Source organism: Pteropus medius, unplaced genomic scaffold (assembly GCF_902729225.1).
Source record: "Pteropus medius unplaced genomic scaffold, Ma_sr-lr_union100, whole genome shotgun sequence".
Lineage (NCBI taxonomy): Eukaryota > Metazoa > Chordata > Mammalia > Chiroptera > Pteropodidae > Pteropus > Pteropus medius.
Window position 1 is genome coordinate 232,569 of NW_024340697.1, and position 18,901 is coordinate 251,469.

The following is an 18,901-nucleotide window of genomic DNA, read 5'->3' on the forward strand; positions in this document are numbered from 1 at the left end:
TGCCCCCAGTAGAATGCTCCGAATAACAGCAGCTGACTCAAGAGCACTGGCTGCACTCCTGTGAGGCAGGCAGTCTTATCGCCCCTGTTTACAGATGGAAAAACTGAGCCAGGAGAGGCTTACCAGTTGGCCTCAGGTCATACAGCTGGTCCCGTGGTGAAGCTACGGTGCAAACCCAGGCCGTCTGGCTCCAGGGTCTGTGCATCTTGCTAAAGCATCTCTCTTGGTTTGAGTAGGAATCTTTGAAGGAATGGATTATCTTTTTCTTGAAGGACTTTAGGGATTGGGGATGGGGGTACAGTGTGCAAGCATTTCAAGTGGAAAAGGGACGGATTATACTTGTTCTGTAATATTCCATTGAATAGAACTTAAACTCACGAGGTGTAACACTGGAGACAGTGCAAATTGCCAGGTGATATGCGTGTGGGGGTGGGAGTGGGGGAGGGATGACTACCCTGAGAGAGAAGAGGGTTGTTGGCGGAGAGTGTGGAAAGAATTAACACACACGCCAAAGTTTGTCAAAAGGAAAGTTTGTTAGGGACGAATAACACTCCATTGACAGAGCGGGGTCTCCTCTCGGAGGCAGCGACTCAGACGGACAGAGGCAACAGAGATGAAGACAGTGACACAGAGTAAAGGCACTGAGAGGAACACTGGGAGGGCCCCCCCAGTGTTCCGGGGAATTCAGTTTATCATTCTTTAGTTCTCGTGAGTTACAGTTTAAAGATTTCATTAACCCATTTCCTTTGATATGGACATACAGTGAGGAAGGGGAAGACTCTGGCGTGTGAAAAGGTGAGAACATGCAGCGTGAAAGGCCTGCTGGCACTTGCCAGCCTTTATTCCATTGGTTCCCCATGAACAATTTTGTTTGTGTTGGGTACCACTTAAAGACTCTGTTTTTCCTGTTTCCCCTTCTTAGGTGTGGGGAAATGGGTCGTTAGCAACCCCAGCAGAAATCTTCCTTTGTCCTGCAGGTGTCCTCCTGGCCTGGCTGCACGGCTGATGGCATTTTGCTGTCTCTGTTTGTGGCTTGATTTAACACATTAGTTCTCTTGCCTCAGGCCTACATTAGCAGGAAACACTTTTTTTTATTGTGTTTTTTAAAAATTTTATCAGTTTCATGTATACAGTACATTGGTTAGACATTTATATAGTTAATAAAACGATCGCCTAGTTGCACCCTCCCTCCCCTGGCCCTCCGCCAAGCCAACGTATTCATGCTGACTGCATTCCCTATGCCGTGCTCCCCATCCCCGTGACCATCCATCATCTGCTAATTTGTACTTCTTTAATCCTTCACCCCATTCAGCTAGCAGCCTCCCCTCTGTCCATCACTAGATTGTCCTCTATATTTGCGAGTCTGTTTTTGATTAGTTTGTTCTTTTTGTTCCTTCGATTCTGCATATAAGTGAAATCACATAGTGTTTATCTTTCTCCGTCTGACTTATTTCACTCAGCATAACACCCTCCAGGTCCATCCACGTCGTTGCAAATGGTAGGATGAGGAGGAAACACTTTTGAATAATGAACCGGGACTCTAGCTCCTTCCTGAAATCCCAGATGCATTGTCAAGGCCCCTCCTCCACCAGTTTCCTGTGCTCTTGAAGACTTCACGAGAAAGCACAAAGATTTCTTGCCCGAAAAGTTGGCTCTGAACTTCAGGGACACATGAGTCTTTGAATTTGATGACTCTCAAAGATCCCTTTCAATGCCGACACCTTCTGCATTCTGCAGAGAGTCACAGCCCTGTTGGTTTTTCTCCGTGCTCCCTATGTCACCACACAAATCTTTCCCAGCCTCCCTGGTAGCACCTGCCTTGTGGGGCAGCGTGGTGTGAGGGAGATGCTGAGAGATTTCAATGAGGTAAAGCAGAGAAAGTGCTCCTGCGGGGTTCTTGGTAAGTGCCCAACAGGCTGTCATTGCCGAACCTTGTAGAAGATTGCGGTAGCATCACATGAGCTAACAATTGTTAATGATTAGTGGCTGGGCACCTAGTAAATACCCACTGTCCTGGTTGTTGTTTAAATCACCTAACCCCCATCTGGTACATGGTAAGCAATCAATACATGGCAGCTGTTCGTACTTGGGGCAAGTGTGATTTTCATATCTTTTATTCTGGAGTCCTTGATGTCACTTAGGACGTAATGATTTCTCTTTTTCGTTGTCCCTCCTTTTGCCGTCTATTTTCTACAGCTCAGCGTCAGAACACTCTCTTTTCAGACGTCGACATGGTGTCCTCCAAGAAGGTTACCGTCTCAGTGCTCAGCCAAGAGCAGTCGGAGGGGATTGGAGCACGGGTACGCAGAAGCATTGGCAGACCCGAGGTATGCAGCTTGGGTGGCCGTTTCGAGCTTTTTTGCTGAAACGGTTGGTGGAGCGCTGAGGATAAACTTGGGAGGAAAGGGCATGAGCTGCTCTGTGGGGTGCCATAGGGGCCGAGTCTAAATCAAGCATTTGGGGTCCCCAGCAGACCAGCCCCAGCTCAAAGGGGATTTCTGTAATGTGGATGCAGAGGTCCTGGGCATAAGCGGGAAGCTTCTCTGCCCCTCTGTGCACACCCACATCCCATCCTGGGTTGATCTGTCAGCCTCAGCATGCATGTCACCAAACAGGCCCATCTTATGCCTGCAAGTCGAAGTAATGCAGGGAGGAGGCAAGAGAATTAAAATGTTAATCAAGCCACATTCAGAGATTGCGATATGCCAGTCACCCCTGCAGCCCGGCCAGGAGGACACCTGCAGAACAAAGGAAGGTTTCTGCTGGGGTTGCTAAGGACAGTTCCCCACACCTATGACAGGGAACTAGGAACCAAGACTCATTCCCTATGGCTGAAACCATGGGGAACCTAAGGATTAAAGGCTGGGAAGTGCCAGCAGGACTTTCACTCTAAGTATTCTTACGTTTTCATGCTTCATACTCTTCCCCTTCTTCGCTGTCCATATCAAAAGAAATGGGTTAATAAAGTCTTTTAAACTATAGCTCACAGGTTCTAAAGAATTATATATAAGCTGAATTGCTCCAACACTCAGGGTCCCTCTCAGTGCCTTTACTCTGTTTCTCTCACTGTCCTCCTCTCTATTGTCACTGTCCCTCTCACTGTCCCTCTCTCTGCCTCTGAGAGGAGGCCACACTCTGTCTGTGGAGTGTCACCCCTTTTCTAATCAACTTGCCTTTTGACTCTAACTTTGGCGTGTGTGTCGAATTTTCTTTCCACACTCTCTGCCAAAGGACCCTCTTCTCTCTGTGCAGGACTTGGTCTCCCCGCCAGCCGAGGGACATTTGCCCTGTTCTGCATCAAAAGCACCAGAGGGTAACCCTGAGTCCCAATTCCAAATTCCCAGGAGAGAGAATCTGATTGGCTTGGGTCACGTCTCTATCCTTGGTCAGTCAGCCATTGCCAGGGATTTGGGTTCGTAGACCACTGGGAACCAAATCTGTGGACCTCTCGTGCTGGGGGATAAGTAGGGGCTCTCAGAGGAGGCAGAGAAGGTAGATGTCTTTCAGCATTAGAGAGCTCTTTCATTTGAAAATTATGGGGGATGCGCGACTTGCAGAAAAGAAAATCTTATATGCACAGAAAGGTTTTAAATGATGCTTATAGTCCTGAAAATACTGCATAGCACCATACCAGATTCCAAAAAACATACTTTTTTATTGAGTTACAATTGACATATAACATTAGTTTCAGGTTATAATGTAACTCTTTAGTATTTGTATATATTGCAAAATGATCACCATGGTAACTCTAGTTAACATCCATCACCATACTTACTTAGAAAAATTTTTTGTGACGAGGACTTTTAAGGTCTTTCTTAGCAACCTTGAAATATACAACACAGTATTATTAACTACAGTCACCATACTGTACATTACATCACATGACTTACTTATTTTAGAATTGGAAGTTTGTACCTCTTGATTCCGTTCACCCATTTAACTCACCCCTACCCCCAACCTCTGCCAAGCAACAATCTGTTCTCTGTATGAACTTATTTTTCTTTGTTTTTGCTTTTTTAATATTCCATCTATAACTGAGATCATATAGTATTCATCTTTCTCTGACTTATTTCACTTAGTATAATGCCCTCAAGGTCCATCCATGTTGTCACAAATGGCAAAATTTCCTTTTTATGGCTGAATGTATTCCTGTGTGTGTGTGTGTGTGTGTGTGTGTGTGTGTGTGTGTGTGTGTGTGTGTGTGTCTATACCACATCTTCTTTATTCATTCATCTGTGGACAGACACTTAGGTTGTTTTCACGTCTTGGCTATTAAAAATAATGCTGCAAAAACATGGGGGTGCAGATATCTTTTCGAAATAGGGTTTTCATTTGGACAAGTACCCAGGAGTGGGATTGCTGGATCCTATGGTAGTTCCATTATTAATTTTTTAAGGAACTTTCGTAGTGGCTGCACCAATTCCCATTCCCGCCCACAGTGCATGAGGGATCCCTTTTCTCCACATCCTCGCCAACACTTGTTATTTCTTGTCTTTTGGATGATAGCCATCCTAACAGGTATGAGGTGATATCTCATTGCGGTTTTGATTTGCATTGCCCTGATGATTCGTGAAATGCACATAAAGGAAGGAACGTATTAGGGAAATGGATTCTTTTTGAAAGGTGAAGTTGGTTTGCTCCTCTTCTTAAATGTGCTCTGATATTCTCATACTCTTTCCACCATGAGCTTCCTCTCTAACTATGAATGTCTTTTGAGGTCCATCGAACATTGTTTTCCAAGGGAAAGGTGAAAACAGGATTATTTTAAGAGCTAAAAGCACAGTGGATATTGGGAGATGCGTATGGATGTGGTGTCATATTCTACTAGGCCAGATCACCAGCAGAACAATTGTAAAGAGTTCAGACACCTGTCAGTAAGCCCATTATTATACGTTGAGAGTAGTTAATACTTTGATTACTCCATCTGTCAGGAACACATCTGCTGTGGGGTTCTTCATTTTTTTTGGTCTCGTGAACCCCTTTGGTGGGCTGATGAAACCTATCGATTCCATCAGAATAATGTTTTTTACATGCATAAAATAAAACAGGATCATGAAGGAAAACTTTTATATTGAAATAGGGTTAGCAAAATGTTACAAAACAAATTCGTAATCTAATAGTTTTCCATGAAATAATAAGACTTGGAGACAGTTCCAACTACCTAATTTCAAAGCTGTGAGGAGCATGAACAATATTTCAATATACCTACAACAACTGTAACATGATAGGAAAATAGCTTTGATTTCTGTTGGTGGCAAAGTCACAGGTACTGGTAATTTACTGCGGTTCTTTAACTACATAATTGAAAGAAAGGTTAGATTTGAGTCTGGAGATGGATGATGGTGAGTGTTGCAAACCGATGTGAATGCATTTAATGCCACTGAACTGATGCTTAAAACTGATTAAAACGGTAAAATTTATGTGACGTATATTTTACTACGAAACAAATCCAGAAGAAAAAAAATCAGAGGTTAGTAAAAATCTGTAAATTTTTTTTTTACCAGCCAAGTTTACAGCCCCCCTGACTTATATCCATGGTGCCCAGTTAAGAGTCCCTGGCTGAAAACCTATGCTTTAGAGGCCCCGACATTCTACATGGAATCGTATATTTTACATCATGGTGATTACATAGAATAAACAGTTTTGTGTCCTTATCTTTTCATTTAACATGGTAGCATAAGCACTTCCCATGTTATTAGGAATTTTTCATAAACATCATTTCAATAGCCGCGACATAAACCACTATTCTCTTACTCATGGCCCTCCTTTTGGTCGTTGAGATTGTTACCATATTTTTTAGCACTCTGCACACTACCAACTTGCCAGGAAGTTAGACTGCTAAGCCATCAATCAATCATCAGAGAAGGAAAGCATCTATCTTTCTTTAATGCAGTTACTTTTCAAACTTTTTGCACCAAAGATACATTGCAAGAACTTGGAAGCCCAAGCTCTTTGCGCATACAATTTACAAATATTTAAATATGTACCTCTTGTGGAGGTACAAGAATTTGCAGTGTTCTCACTGAGCCTTTCGGTGATGAATGATCAAGAAGAGACGGAATGGGGCCGGCTCACACCTTGCGTTACAGTTGTCCGTGGGCTGGGCCAGCCAGGCTGGATTTCGAACGATCGTGTAGCATGATGTCTGTGCTTCCAACAGGCACGAAACGTACGGCTCATCAGCGTTGGCCTCTGTGCTCCACGCCCCCTCCCACCAGACACTCCTTGGTGGAATGTGATTTCCCAGGGACTGTTCATATTTTTTTTTATTATAAAGAATTTCAAACATAGAAAAGGAAAGAAAATGGTATACTGAATCTCCACGTACCCAATGTCCACATTGATCAACTCATGGGCAATTGTATTTCATCTATGTCCCCATCCATTTCTTCCCTCAGAGTATTTTGAAGTGAATCATTTCATTTATAAATATTTCAATTTGTGTGTCTAAAAGATCATAACTTTTAAAGGTAGAACTACAGTTCCATTATCACACTTAAAAATGATGAGTTCCTTAATATCATCAAATAACCTTTGTTCTGATTGATACAGCCTCTGTAGGCGGCACTCTCCATTATCAGGATCTGTAGACTGTGAGTCAGGGGTGAGGAGTGTGAAGTCACAGCTGAAGTCCATTCCAGGCTGTCTCTAGATCTCAGTCTGGACCATGTGCTGGCAGTTTCCTTCTGCCTTCTTTCATTACCAGTCTAGAGACTGAGTCGGCCCAGCAGGTATGCTGAGCTGTTGGAGTTGCCTTTGAAGGCTAATGCCATATTGTCTTGATGTAGGCTGGCCTTTTGTGGGGTATTAGGAGGGTGAGGTCTCACCCGATTCTAGGCTGCTGCGACAGGCGTTATTGTCCTTACGTTAGTTAGAACTACGTTCACCTGTGTGTAACAGGAAGCATCCTCCAAAACCACTGGTTTCAATATGTATGGATTTGTGTTTCTCTTTTGCAAACCCCCAAGTAGGCAGTCCAGGGTGGGCCTGGAGGCCTCACACTTACCGGAGGCCCACACTCATTCTATCTCAGTTCATAATTCTTACTACGTTCGTAGTACGTCACCTTGTGGCCCAAGACAGTCGTTGGGGCAATAGCCACCATTTGCCCTCGGACATCGAAAGGAGGAAGAAGGGAAAGGCAAAAGGATACTGCCAGCTCTCCATCTTTCTTTTATAAGGGATTGCCCTGAAAGTCCCACCCAGCAACTTCTACACACCTCTCATTAGCCAGATTCAGTCATATGACCACACCTAGTTGTAAGGGAGGTACCATTTAGGATGTGTGTGGAGTGTCTTCTACGTACACAGAACTATTCTAGATTCAGTGGAGCATCATTTAAAGAGTAGTTTCAGCCCTATCCCCATGAAACTGACATTTCTGGTAGCTACTTCCAGTGCTTCGTGACTGTAATGGGATTATACACTGCCACCCACTTTTAGCTACATTACCCCTGAGTCCCATAGGGAGTGTTGAAATGACATCCTCTCTGACTTTGGTCTTGGCCAGGTCACGTGCTTTGACGGGTGGGACATGTTAAAGTGACTGTGCATGATTGGTTTGGTTCCTTTTGCTCCTGACCTTGGCTATGAGAGAAGCATGTCCTAGATAGTGGCCACTGATTCATCTTGGGACTCAGAGTGAGAAGACATGCAGAGGCCAGCCAAGTCCAGCAAGACCCAGAAAAACTGCAGCCTGCCACAGCTTTAACGCAAGCAAAAATTAATTTGTGAGCTTTTGGGCAAAAGCTTCTTGATAAATACACCGGTGCTTATAATGTCTGCAAAGAAAACTCAGAAGCTACAGATGACTTATTAAAATCAATAAGAGCTTAGAAATGTTCAAAATCGCCTTTCTAGTCACATTTTTAATCCCCAGCAGCAAACTGTTCAAAAACATAATTTAAAAATACTAATTACCGTTAAAAAGTATGTTAGAAAAAAGTTAAGTCTATGCAAAATCTTTACGGAGAAAATGACAAATCCTATAGAAAGACATTTTAAAAGACCCAGATAAATCGAAGTAACCATGTTTATGAATAGGAAAACTCAGTATTATATGAATGTTAATTCTTCCCAAATTGGTCTATAGAATCAAAAGCATTCCAGCCTCTTTCTACCTCTCATTTGAGCTTGAGATTTATCTTCAGCCGCCTTCTAGCTTTTGTACAATATACCGAAAACTAAATATTCAAGTTCTATTTATACAGATGATATTTATATATCTATATCAAACTCAGTATGAACTAAGACAAAGGCACCACGGCTATTTCAAGGCTGCTTCTGTTACATTCCTTGTACTTCTGGATGGCCCGGCCATCCTCCCAGGCGCCAGAGCTAGAAAGTTCGGGAGTCATTTAATGCTCTTCTTTTTTCCCATTCTCCATCACCACTGCCATTGCCTTAGTCCTAGCCTTTGTCCTCGTTTGGACTATTGAAATGACCTTCTAACCCATTTCTCGTTTGCCCTGAGAATACTCGCTGGTGGCGCTTGCGGCTGCAGCATTTACCCTGTGATAACTCGCGGATCACAGTCCTAACCTTACCCCGAAAGTTTGCCATCCACCTCCCATGCTTTTCAGAGAACGACATCAAAACAGGACTGATGCAGTTGGGACAATTCGTTTGAACAGAAAACAGATGTCCAAAGAAAAAAGGATTGCAAAAAGGACGCATAGCCAGATTCTTATGGCACCGAAACGATGTGACAAGAAGGAGGCGACAGTGTTGCCAGCATTCCCCAACGATACTGTGATTGAAGTAGACAACAGAAATGGAAAGCAAACTAAGAAGCCGCGTGTCATTGTGGATAATAACAGTATGGTAGCCGTGGACTCGGCTGATCAGATGATCACTTCTTATCCCACTGAGCGCAAAAGGCACAAGTTTTGGTATAAAACTTTTTCTCCGCCTTCTAAACATTACAGTGCTGAACTCCTCCATCCTGTTCCAGAAGGACAATCCTGAGCACATGACCAGCCATGTAAACTTCAGACCGGCATTGACTGAAAGAACGCTGGAAAAGCATCACAAGCCAGGGCAGGAACGTCTTCGAGGTCATCCATGCTCTGATGATGCCAGGCCTCTTCGCCTGTCTGGAAGACATTTTCCCGAGAGCGTACACCGGCATCAGGGAAACAGAGTCCAACTGGTCGCTGCAAAGTTTGCTGCTCGTGCAACGACAAGGATGGCGAGAAGATCCAGAGAGAAACACAATATTTTTTGTGTGGAATGTGATGTTCTGCTTTGTGTTGTTCTGTGCTTTGACATTTACCACTCAAAAAAAAAAATTATTCAATACCGATCGTCATATACGTTTCTGTTACATTAGGATGAGAGACCAGTTCTGTTTAGAAAGAACTCCAAGAACAGTGTTTCTATTTTCTTTTCACATTGAAAACCAGTCAGATTAGCTTCAGCCTCAAAGAGTATGTTTATGTAAAATTAAATTAACCCTGGCAGTGAGCTGCACTTTTGTTTCTAAATGGGAAATGGGCTAAATAATCTTTGTCTCCTTTCTCTTCCTTTCCCAAACCATGTTCCACATGTGTGCAGGAGTGATCTTTCTCAATCTGATCATCTCAACCTCTAATTAAAACCCATCGCCTTCAGGATAAAACCCAAACTCCTTCAAGATTTCACCTGTCATCCCATCTCTCATCATAATTCCATGTGCAACTTTTCCCCTGCTAGTTGCAATTCTTCAAGCTTGTCAAGCTCTTTCTCTGCTGTTTTTCTTGGAATGGTTTTCCTTCTTCAACTTCTGCTTCGTTAACTCCTACATGTACTTTCAAGACCTAGCTCAAGTGACACCTCCTTGGTAGAACCTTCCCTGATCCCATCCAACTCTCATATGTGTCTTCTTCCAGAGCGTTTATCATCACAGTGCAGTCATTGACTTTCTAGTCTGTTCCCTCACAAGATTATGAATCCGTTTAGTACACAGACTGTATCATGTTTATGCCTGACTATTTACATCTCAGGTGATCGTGAAATGTTTATCTACTCTTCTCATGTCTCATAAAATGTCAGCTCTAACTTAATTAGTGAATCAGAGTATGTGTATAAAGAGTTCTTTTCTCAAAGCAATTTTCACTGAAAAAAGTTGCTCATAGGATATGTAGTTTTCAATGAGTTTTGCTAGTCGGTTCATGAATGTACCCCCGGTAGTGTGGCGTAAAAGGCGTGTCTAATCTGCTGAATTTTATGTTTATTTCAGTTAAAAAATCTGGACCCGTTTTTACTGCTTGATGAATTTAAAGGTGGTAGACCAGGTGGATTTCCTGATCACCCACATCGAGGTTTTGAAACAGTAAGTGAAATAATTTGACTACAGAAGTGTGCATTTTAAAACTTGCCTGTCTTCTTAAATTTAGTAATCATTTCTAATAGAAAATTCAATTTTAAAAGCAATGAGTAATAGGCAAAAATTAATTTATAAGTTCCTGGCTATAGACTGGCTACTAGAGAATTATCACGTCTGTTTTATATGAAGTATACTAAAATTGAAATATTTACTGTTTTAATATTGTTTGAATTCGTGCCAATGGAAACATTCCTATTTGACCTGTTAATGAAGAGCAAGAATTGACTTCTTAAAATATTTTTATAATTAAAATTTATTGGAGATGGAAGAGATAATTTAAGGTGTGATTAAAATAATTGTGTGTAGAAAACTTATTCAGAAGTGTGTAACCTCTCGTAATATAATATTTTAAACCCAAAAGAAAATCCAAGAACACTGCGACTTTAAACTCAGTTCTAGGGAATTATGTAGAATCAAGGGGCCGAAATAGAATATAGCCTAAAAATTAGGATTTTAAGGACCTACATATACATTTATAAATTTAACCGTCAAATTTATACAGATCCTGCTGCATGTTTGTTTTCAGTTTTAGTTAGATACAGAGATAAAAATGCGTAATATAATATTGTGGTACTTTCAAAGATTCCCGTTCTTCACACATACATATATTCTTGGAAAATACAAGGATAATTACTTCCTAGTTACAAAGTTTAGCCATCTGCTCCAAGAGAAAAAAAAGAAGCCTGCAGTTTTGGGAAATAGATTAGGGCTTGTCAAGGATTTTAGTGCGTTCGTCAAGCCAGTTATTGAATGAGTAAATATTTGTTGAGAGCTGGCGACACGCGGGCATTGGTGTTGGGCGACCTTTTGTGTGTTAGGGTGTGTGTGTCTGCATATTGGGGAGTGTGGAGAGAAGGCGGAGGGAGGGAAGCTGAGGAAAAACGAGGCCTGACCCCTGCTTGTCTCCAGTATGCAGTCTAGTTAAGGAGGCAAAAGACGGACAGGTAAAGAGTTCACAAGTGCAAGGAAAAGGTGGAATGAACCAAGAAGCTTCTGGAAGTGGTTATGAAGCATCAAGATAGTTGGGTCCCTCTTTCTCACTTAGCCACTTGCTTTGCATTTCTCTTCTCATTCCTTTCACCTACCCTACACTCCTGTTGGATTCTGACTTGGTTCCAGAACATGTCTCCTCACCGTGCTCTTTAGCTTCTGGTACGCACATTCTTCCCAGTCCATCCTGCAACTTCAGTTACCGTTTCACTAATCTTTCATGGTTTTTTTAAATATCACTCTCTCCATCAAGTTTTCCAGACAATTCCAAGAGGATGTACTTGCTCCTTCATTTGGTCCCCATAGCACCATATTTTTACCAGTCTCATGCACATTAGAACATTAGACCCTGTGGTGGCCTCAGTCACATTCCGTCTGTCTTGAATTAGAGTAATTGCCTCAATTGCCATCTCCCCTGGCCCACTGCAAATTGCTTCTCATAACCCACGCATCTCCATGTTCTCCAGTTAGAGATACTCAGTAACTCCTGGCCGAATTTGCTAAAAAGAGATGCCTTTTGCTGAACACAACGAATATATAAAATAAATGATGAAACACGTTGCTTTCCTTTCGGTTAGGGAAAGAGGAACTGTTATAAACTGTAAACTCAATTTTAAACTCCAAAGGACTTCAGAGAATATTGGTATTTTACTCTTCTGTAGAATTGTTGGTATTTGACTCAAATTTTAAGAATATTCCTTAAAAGTGTATTTATAATTATGGTTGATCCTCATTATTTTGTGGATTCTTTATTTGCTAACTCATCTACTTGTTAAAATTAATATGTAATCCAAAAATCAATACTTTTGGTGCTTTTGGCAATATTTGTGGGCGTGCACAGACCAGCCTGATGTGCGTGTTCCCAGCTCAGCCTTCATACTGTGATAAGCGTCCTTCTTGAGGCCTATTTAGTGCTACATTTTTCACATTTTAGTGCTTTTTTGGTGATTTCACTGTTTAAAGTGTCCCCGAACTGTAGTGCTGTCTAAGTGCAGGGAGGCTACGAGGTGCCTTATGGAGAAATTACATGTGTTCGATAAGCTCCCTTCAGGCATGAGTTATAGTGCTGTTGGCCATGAGTTCAATGTCAATTAATCAACAATATACATTAAATAGTTGTCTTTAGAGAGAAACCAATAAGGTTCCGTATTTATCAATTGATGAAAATATGACCAGATGCTCGCAGGAACCCACCCCTGTTTTTCTCCAGAAGCAGCGGTTCAGGGTTTGCTAATTCAGTGATCATGGCAACTTTGTAGGACAGAATTAAAGACTCAGCTCTGCCTTAATGTGAACTTTAAAAGTCTGCAATTGAAAACCGAGTCCACTTGTAAGCTCTCATCACCTCCTCCCTGGAGCATTTTTCTACAGGCTTGTTATAAAATTTGAGAGTGCTAATTAGTGCAAAGAACAGTTAGAGTCACTGCTTAAGTTATCTAGAAATAGGTATTGTTATCGTTTTGATCTATTTTCTTAAAGTACTTTTTTTTGGTATCATGCTATACATGTTTTGTGTCTTTTTAAAAAAACTTAACATTACACTGTTAGCATTTTCTCAATGTTCTTCAAAAAACCGATCTTTACTGGCTTCATTAAGCATCTGCCATGAAGGCTATATCAATTGATACAGCAATGTATCAGTTGTACATTACTGCAGCAATGTATGAGGGTGCTTGTTTACCCTCAGCATCACCAACAGAATATATTTATCCAGTTTTGCTTTATCTTTGCTGTTTCGACAAGTGAAAAATAATGCCTCATCGTAGGTTTAATTTGCATTTTTACCTGAGTGAAGTTGATTAACTTTTCATTTTAAACCATTTGTTCACCATACGTATTTATATCCTTGCCCTATTTTTCCTGTTGGGTTGCTGGTATTCTTATTGTTGTATAGAAGCTCTTTATATATTTAAAACATGAGGCCCTTTTCCGTGATAGGAGTTGCAATAGTGTGAAGAGGGATTAGACTTGTTTTGCATGTCCCCCAAAGTAAACCTTTGGATACAAAGCATAGGTACAAACCAATAGAAGAAATAGAAGACCTTTATAACAATTCGTTATGCAAAGGTAGAATAGGCTCCCTGGATGGAAGTAATTTTCTTATTTCTGGAGAAATAGAAGCATGCACTGAATTTTAACAAAACAGGTGTGTTGTCAGGATCAATGGTCCTCAAAATGGCTCTGGGCAAGATGAGTCAGTGCTGTGCTGGAATAAAAGATTAGCACCCACGTGAATTTTTTAAAATAAGAAATGAAATTATGCCGTATTATCACATGAATATAAAATATAAATTAATGTACGTATTTTGAGTGCATGCTCACATCTTTTTAACTAACAGTGATACATGATCAAAGAAAATGTGGAGAATATTATCTTACAAAATTCTTATTACCTCAGATGTGATTCGTATATCTGCAGTGGTCCCACCTGTAACCTCAGGCTGCCTCTGAAACAGGATCTGCATTTCAACAACGGCTGAGTGATGGATATGCACGTTAACATTTGAGAAGTGCTCATCTAGATGACCTTCCAAACCAGAAATATTATCATTTTATGAGATGAGAATGAGAACTGGATTTTACCGAGTTAATGACTAATCATTTTTTTAAACTTAACTCTCCAGTTTGGCTAGCTATATATTTTCTGTTAAAAACTTTCCTGAAAATTGAGGAAGAAGGAATGCTCTGGGGAAAGAGGCACAGCTGGTGGTCACAAGACAAAGGGGAAAATGAGTTCAGTATTTCCTGCCAGGAGCTTGGACTCTGCAGAGCATTGTTTTCCAAATGCCTGAATGGTAAAGGGTGGAATAATTTTGCAGTGACCTATTTCTGGTCAGGCCTGATATCTTGATTTGTTTAGGGCCACTATAAATGATCAGAAACAAAGAATGATCTGAAAAACTGGGCAACACTCTTCCCTCTTAAATCCATGCCCTGCCAAGATTTAGTTTAGCTTGAAAAAGCAGTGAAGTTCACACACTGAGAGTCCCGTGTCCCTTTGACCCCCTCAGTCCTGGGGAAACCGGTTTCGTCACTCCTGCTTAGTTGACTTTAAGAACTGATAGGTGTAAAACGTCATGCCTGCTTCTCAGGGACATTTCAGGATGCTCTTGTCCATTATGTTCTTAGTTGGGCTTAGAAATGATTTTAAAGTTTTTCACTACAAGCCTCAGCAGGTTCTTTGATCAGGAGAACAAACCAGCCTTGTTTTCAAGGGCGTGCCCATCAGAGCAGCCACACTGGCATTCACTGGTTGGCAGCCAGCAGCGTTTGCACGCGATGCCTGAACAATAGCCTGGAGAGGAAGGGAAAGGTCCTAGTGATTCACACGAAAACTCACAACTGAATTCAAACCTAATCACGAAAACTCACAACTGAATTCAAACCTCCTGTCTCTCACACAGTCTGCCTTTCTAGCTTGCTGTGCGCTTTCAAAACCAAACCTTATCATTATTGAATCAAGGCTGGGTGGGGAAGGATGGGACTTGATTAAATGAAAAAAAAAATATATGTACATGTATGTATGTGTGTATATATATATATATATATACATATATATATATATTTTTTTTTTTTGTAAGATCATAAATATAGAGAATGTTTATGACAGGGGAGAGGTGTTGGGGGGCTGGGAGCAAGGTGAAGGGTTAAAGAGGCACAAATTAGTAGTTGATAGATGGCTCACTGGGATGGGGAGCATGGCATAGGGAACGCAGTCAGCAGTAATATGTTGGCTAGGTGGAAAACTGGAGGTGAGAAGGAGCAATTAGGGGGATCGTTTTATAAACTATATAAATGTCTAACCAAACTATATAAATATCTAACCAATGTCCTGTATACTTGAAACTAATAAAAAAAATCCATTTTTGGGAAGGAAAAATAGTCTAGGAACACTAGGAGAGAATAATACTTTCTCAACATCATAAAGACTTGTTTAATGAACATCCTATGTCATTATATTTCACACTGAAATATTAGACATAATTCCGTTAATTTGAGAAAAAAAGACAAGAATGTCTACTAGCACCGTTATGATTTATATGGTCCTGGAAGCTTTGAATCTATTAATAAGAGTTCTAGCTATTGGAAAGGAGGAGGAGAAACTATTTGTAGGTAATTGCTATAAAGGAAAAGCTCACAGTGGCTATGACCAGACGAGCTGGGAGGGCACAGGACTGAAGTTGTGGCTACGGTGCGCGCATGTCGGGTTTAGCTTATACATTTATTTGGCATGATTGCGGGGGGAGGGCACGGTGAAGTTAACAAATTATAGGAAGGAAGCTAAAGCCACCTTTACCCCCAGGATACCCCTTGGCACCACCATGCTGGGAATATCAACCAAAACCTGAATAGAAAATAACTATGCAAAAATCACCGACTTTCTTGCGTAAAAGCAACAACCAGATACGATGAGGGAAACATCCCATTCAGAAGAGCGAGAAGAACCCCATATATTTATAGGGGGAAAAGTTATTCTCCTTTAACCCAGTAATCCTACCTCCGGGAATCTAATAATTTCCTAGAAAAACAAACCCAAAGTAAGAACACAGGCTTATTATACAAATGTTTATTACAGTGCAATTTTTTACAAAGTCAAAAAAGAAGGAACAAAATATTCAGAATAATAGGGGAATGAGTATATATTTGGAAACTATACATAAGGAAATTATTATATATCTGAAAGATGGAATATTATGCAGGGTTATTTATAAGAGAAATATTGTAAATAATTAAAATTTTCATTAATCACAGACTGTTCAAATCAAGGTTTCTCAACCTTGAAACTTTTCACATTTCGAGTGGATAATTCTTTGCTGTGAGGGACTGTCCTGGGCTGTCTGGCAGCATCTTTGGCCTTGACCCACTAGATGCCTTCAGCACCGCCTAACTCCAGCTGTGACAACAAAAAATATCTCCAGATAGTTGCCAACTGTCTGCTGCAAGTAAGGGGGCTGTCAGATTGCCCCCAAGTGAGAATATGTGAACACATAAATACATGAACACATAAACATATGTGTTCATGCAATGGTATACTGCACAGCCGTGAAGAAGAATGTCACAGCTTGATATATCCTAATACAGAACAATCTCCGTGATAGTTGGAAAGCGACAGGAGCGAGGTGCAGAATTGGCAGTGTTTAAAAAGGAAATGTGAAGGTACGAAAAGACTATACCTTTATTTTTTAAAATGATTTTTTATCAGTTTTATTGTGGGGAAGAAGGACTAGTTTAGTGAATGATTACTTCCACAGACTACATTGATGCGAAGAAAATAAAATTACGAAATTCATGTTTCGGGAACACAAGAAGATGGTGCTTAGAGAAAAAAACAAATATAATGACAGATACACATATATATTCGTGAAACTTTTTATAAAACATAGTGGTTTTTAATATATTCGTAAAATTATACAACTGTCACCACTACCCCAGAAAGAAATCCCATACCATTTATAAGTCAGTCCACATCCCCACTCCCCCCAGCTTCAGGCAACTACACTTTCTGTCTTTATGGATTTGCCTATTCTGAACATTTCATATAAAAGGAGTCATACCATATGTGGTCTCCCATGCCTGGCTTCTTTCGCTTGGCATAATGTTTTCAGCATTCAGCCATGTTGTAGCACGTGTCAGTACATCATTCCTTTTCATGGCCGAATAATATTCCATTGTATGGACATACCACATTTTTGTTTATCCAGTCATCTGTTGATGGACACTTGGGTTATTTCCACTTATGCTTTTATTCTTGGGTATGCCCGAGTTTTCTCTGAAAGGGTACATAAGAAACTGGTAATGTACCTTCCAGGAAAGGTTACTTACTGGGTGATGAGGGAGAGTGGGAAATAGTTAATTTTCACTCTAACCCTCTTTTTCTTTTTGTACATTGAGAGTTTTGAACTATGTCTGTTGCTTCATCATTTTAAATACTGTTATTTTCAAAATGCCTTCTTCACATGCCGTATTCGAAGGTAAAAAGTGTTCCTATAGTTGTGGAGCTCCCGATGCTCACTGGCCCTCCAAGAACTCTGGCTGAGGCCTCTGACATGGGTCTGCCCCCTGAACATAAAACCGAGCTGGTTCGTGTTCTGCTCTAGTCAGCCAGATAAGCTAATAACATATGGCAGTGTGTAATGGGGAGGGTGACCTAGGGACAGCTTCTTCTAAGAAATATTCGTGGACCATTAGATGTTCCTATGACATTTAAAAGAGTACTTCAATTTAAAAATATAACTTTTTCCTCTTCCACGTGTTCCCTGGCCAAACAGAAATTAAAATTGTGTGTATGTTTGTGTGCGCACAAACCCGCACACATGTGAGTTTAGATGTGGGAGTGGAGGGCTTCTCGTTTGCAAGAAAGAAGATGTTTAAGGGGGAATAAGAGACATCTAGTTGAAAAAGTTTCACATTCTGAGGAGGAAGCTAGCACTTCTAACAGAAACGTTTGAGAAGGTTTCAGGGAAGATTTGGCCGTTTAGTAAAACCTTAAGGAATAAGTTAGATATGACGCCCTGGATAGTGGGAGGAAAGATGGAGGGCACAGTATGGGGAGACGCTAGAAATGGCGAGTAGTTTGTTTGCACTTAAAAATTGGCCGTGGGGGGAGCAGGTGGGATCTAAGGCTGTAGGTTGGGCCATTGATGGGGAAAGGCCTTGAAAACAGCCCAGTCTCCAGTTAGGAATGAATAGCCAATATTTCATATCTTGAAACTCCTAAGGTAATGCAATTGTGTTAAATTAAAACCATCTTTAGTCTAAAAGTTTGGCTTTTAGACTGCCTGTGTCAGCGGTTCTCAGCTGGGGGTGATTTTGCTCACACGGGAGTCCTGTGGCAGGGTCTGGAGACATTTGTGGTTATACCAACTGGGGGTGCTGCTGCCATCTAGTGAGCAGAGGCCAGGAATGCTGCATGCCACTCAGCCTCCTACAGTGCACAGTTCCCACAGCAAGGAATTAAGCCCTGGACTATACCAGTGAGCATAGGTTCACATGAAGGAAAGTGTCAGGTTAACTGAAATATTCTTTGAAAGTAGTCCAAATTCCCAACGAATTTTCCCATGTGCCCCACCTCCACCCTATTAATAATTACAAACAGGAACCGTTCATATCCGAGAAACTGCATTCCTAGAGTTCTTCAGTAAACAAAGTGGAGGGAGGATGTAATAAAGACCATAAACCAGTCATCAAACATTTTCTGATGTCACCAAATAAAAAATACTTCTTTTTAAGTGAGACTAAAAATAAGTCCAAAATAAATTAACATAGATCATTGCAGGGTAAAAAGCTTCTGTAACTCTTCAACACTATTAGCAAAGCTGCTTCATACATCCATCAACAGACCCTTAAAAGGAAATGCCTGACCTTACAGGATTAAACCCAGATGACATCTGCCATGCAATGACATTAGCTACCAATTTTATGAGAAACTTCACATGCTTTCTGTACATTACTTCTAAGCCTCCCGACAATCCTGAAAAGTAGGACTTGTTAGTCCCCCCGCCCCCCACCCCACCATTTTACAAATAAGAAACAGAGGCTCTGGGA

General features: G+C 41.1%; 1 protein-coding gene across 2 annotated transcripts in view; it reads left to right on the forward strand.

Moving 5' to 3' along the window:
* Positions 1-18,901, forward strand: part of PIR (pirin) — an 81,639-nt gene that overhangs the window by 580 nt on the left and 62,158 nt on the right. For both annotated transcript variants that reach the window (XM_039873494.1, XM_039873504.1), the window contains exons 2-3: positions 2,197-2,327; positions 10,220-10,312. In XM_039873494.1, the coding sequence (XP_039729428.1) occupies positions 2,232-2,327; positions 10,220-10,312 (189 nt within the window). In that variant the 5' untranslated portion in view covers positions 2,197-2,231. The remainder of the gene's footprint in view (positions 1-2,196; positions 2,328-10,219; positions 10,313-18,901) is intronic.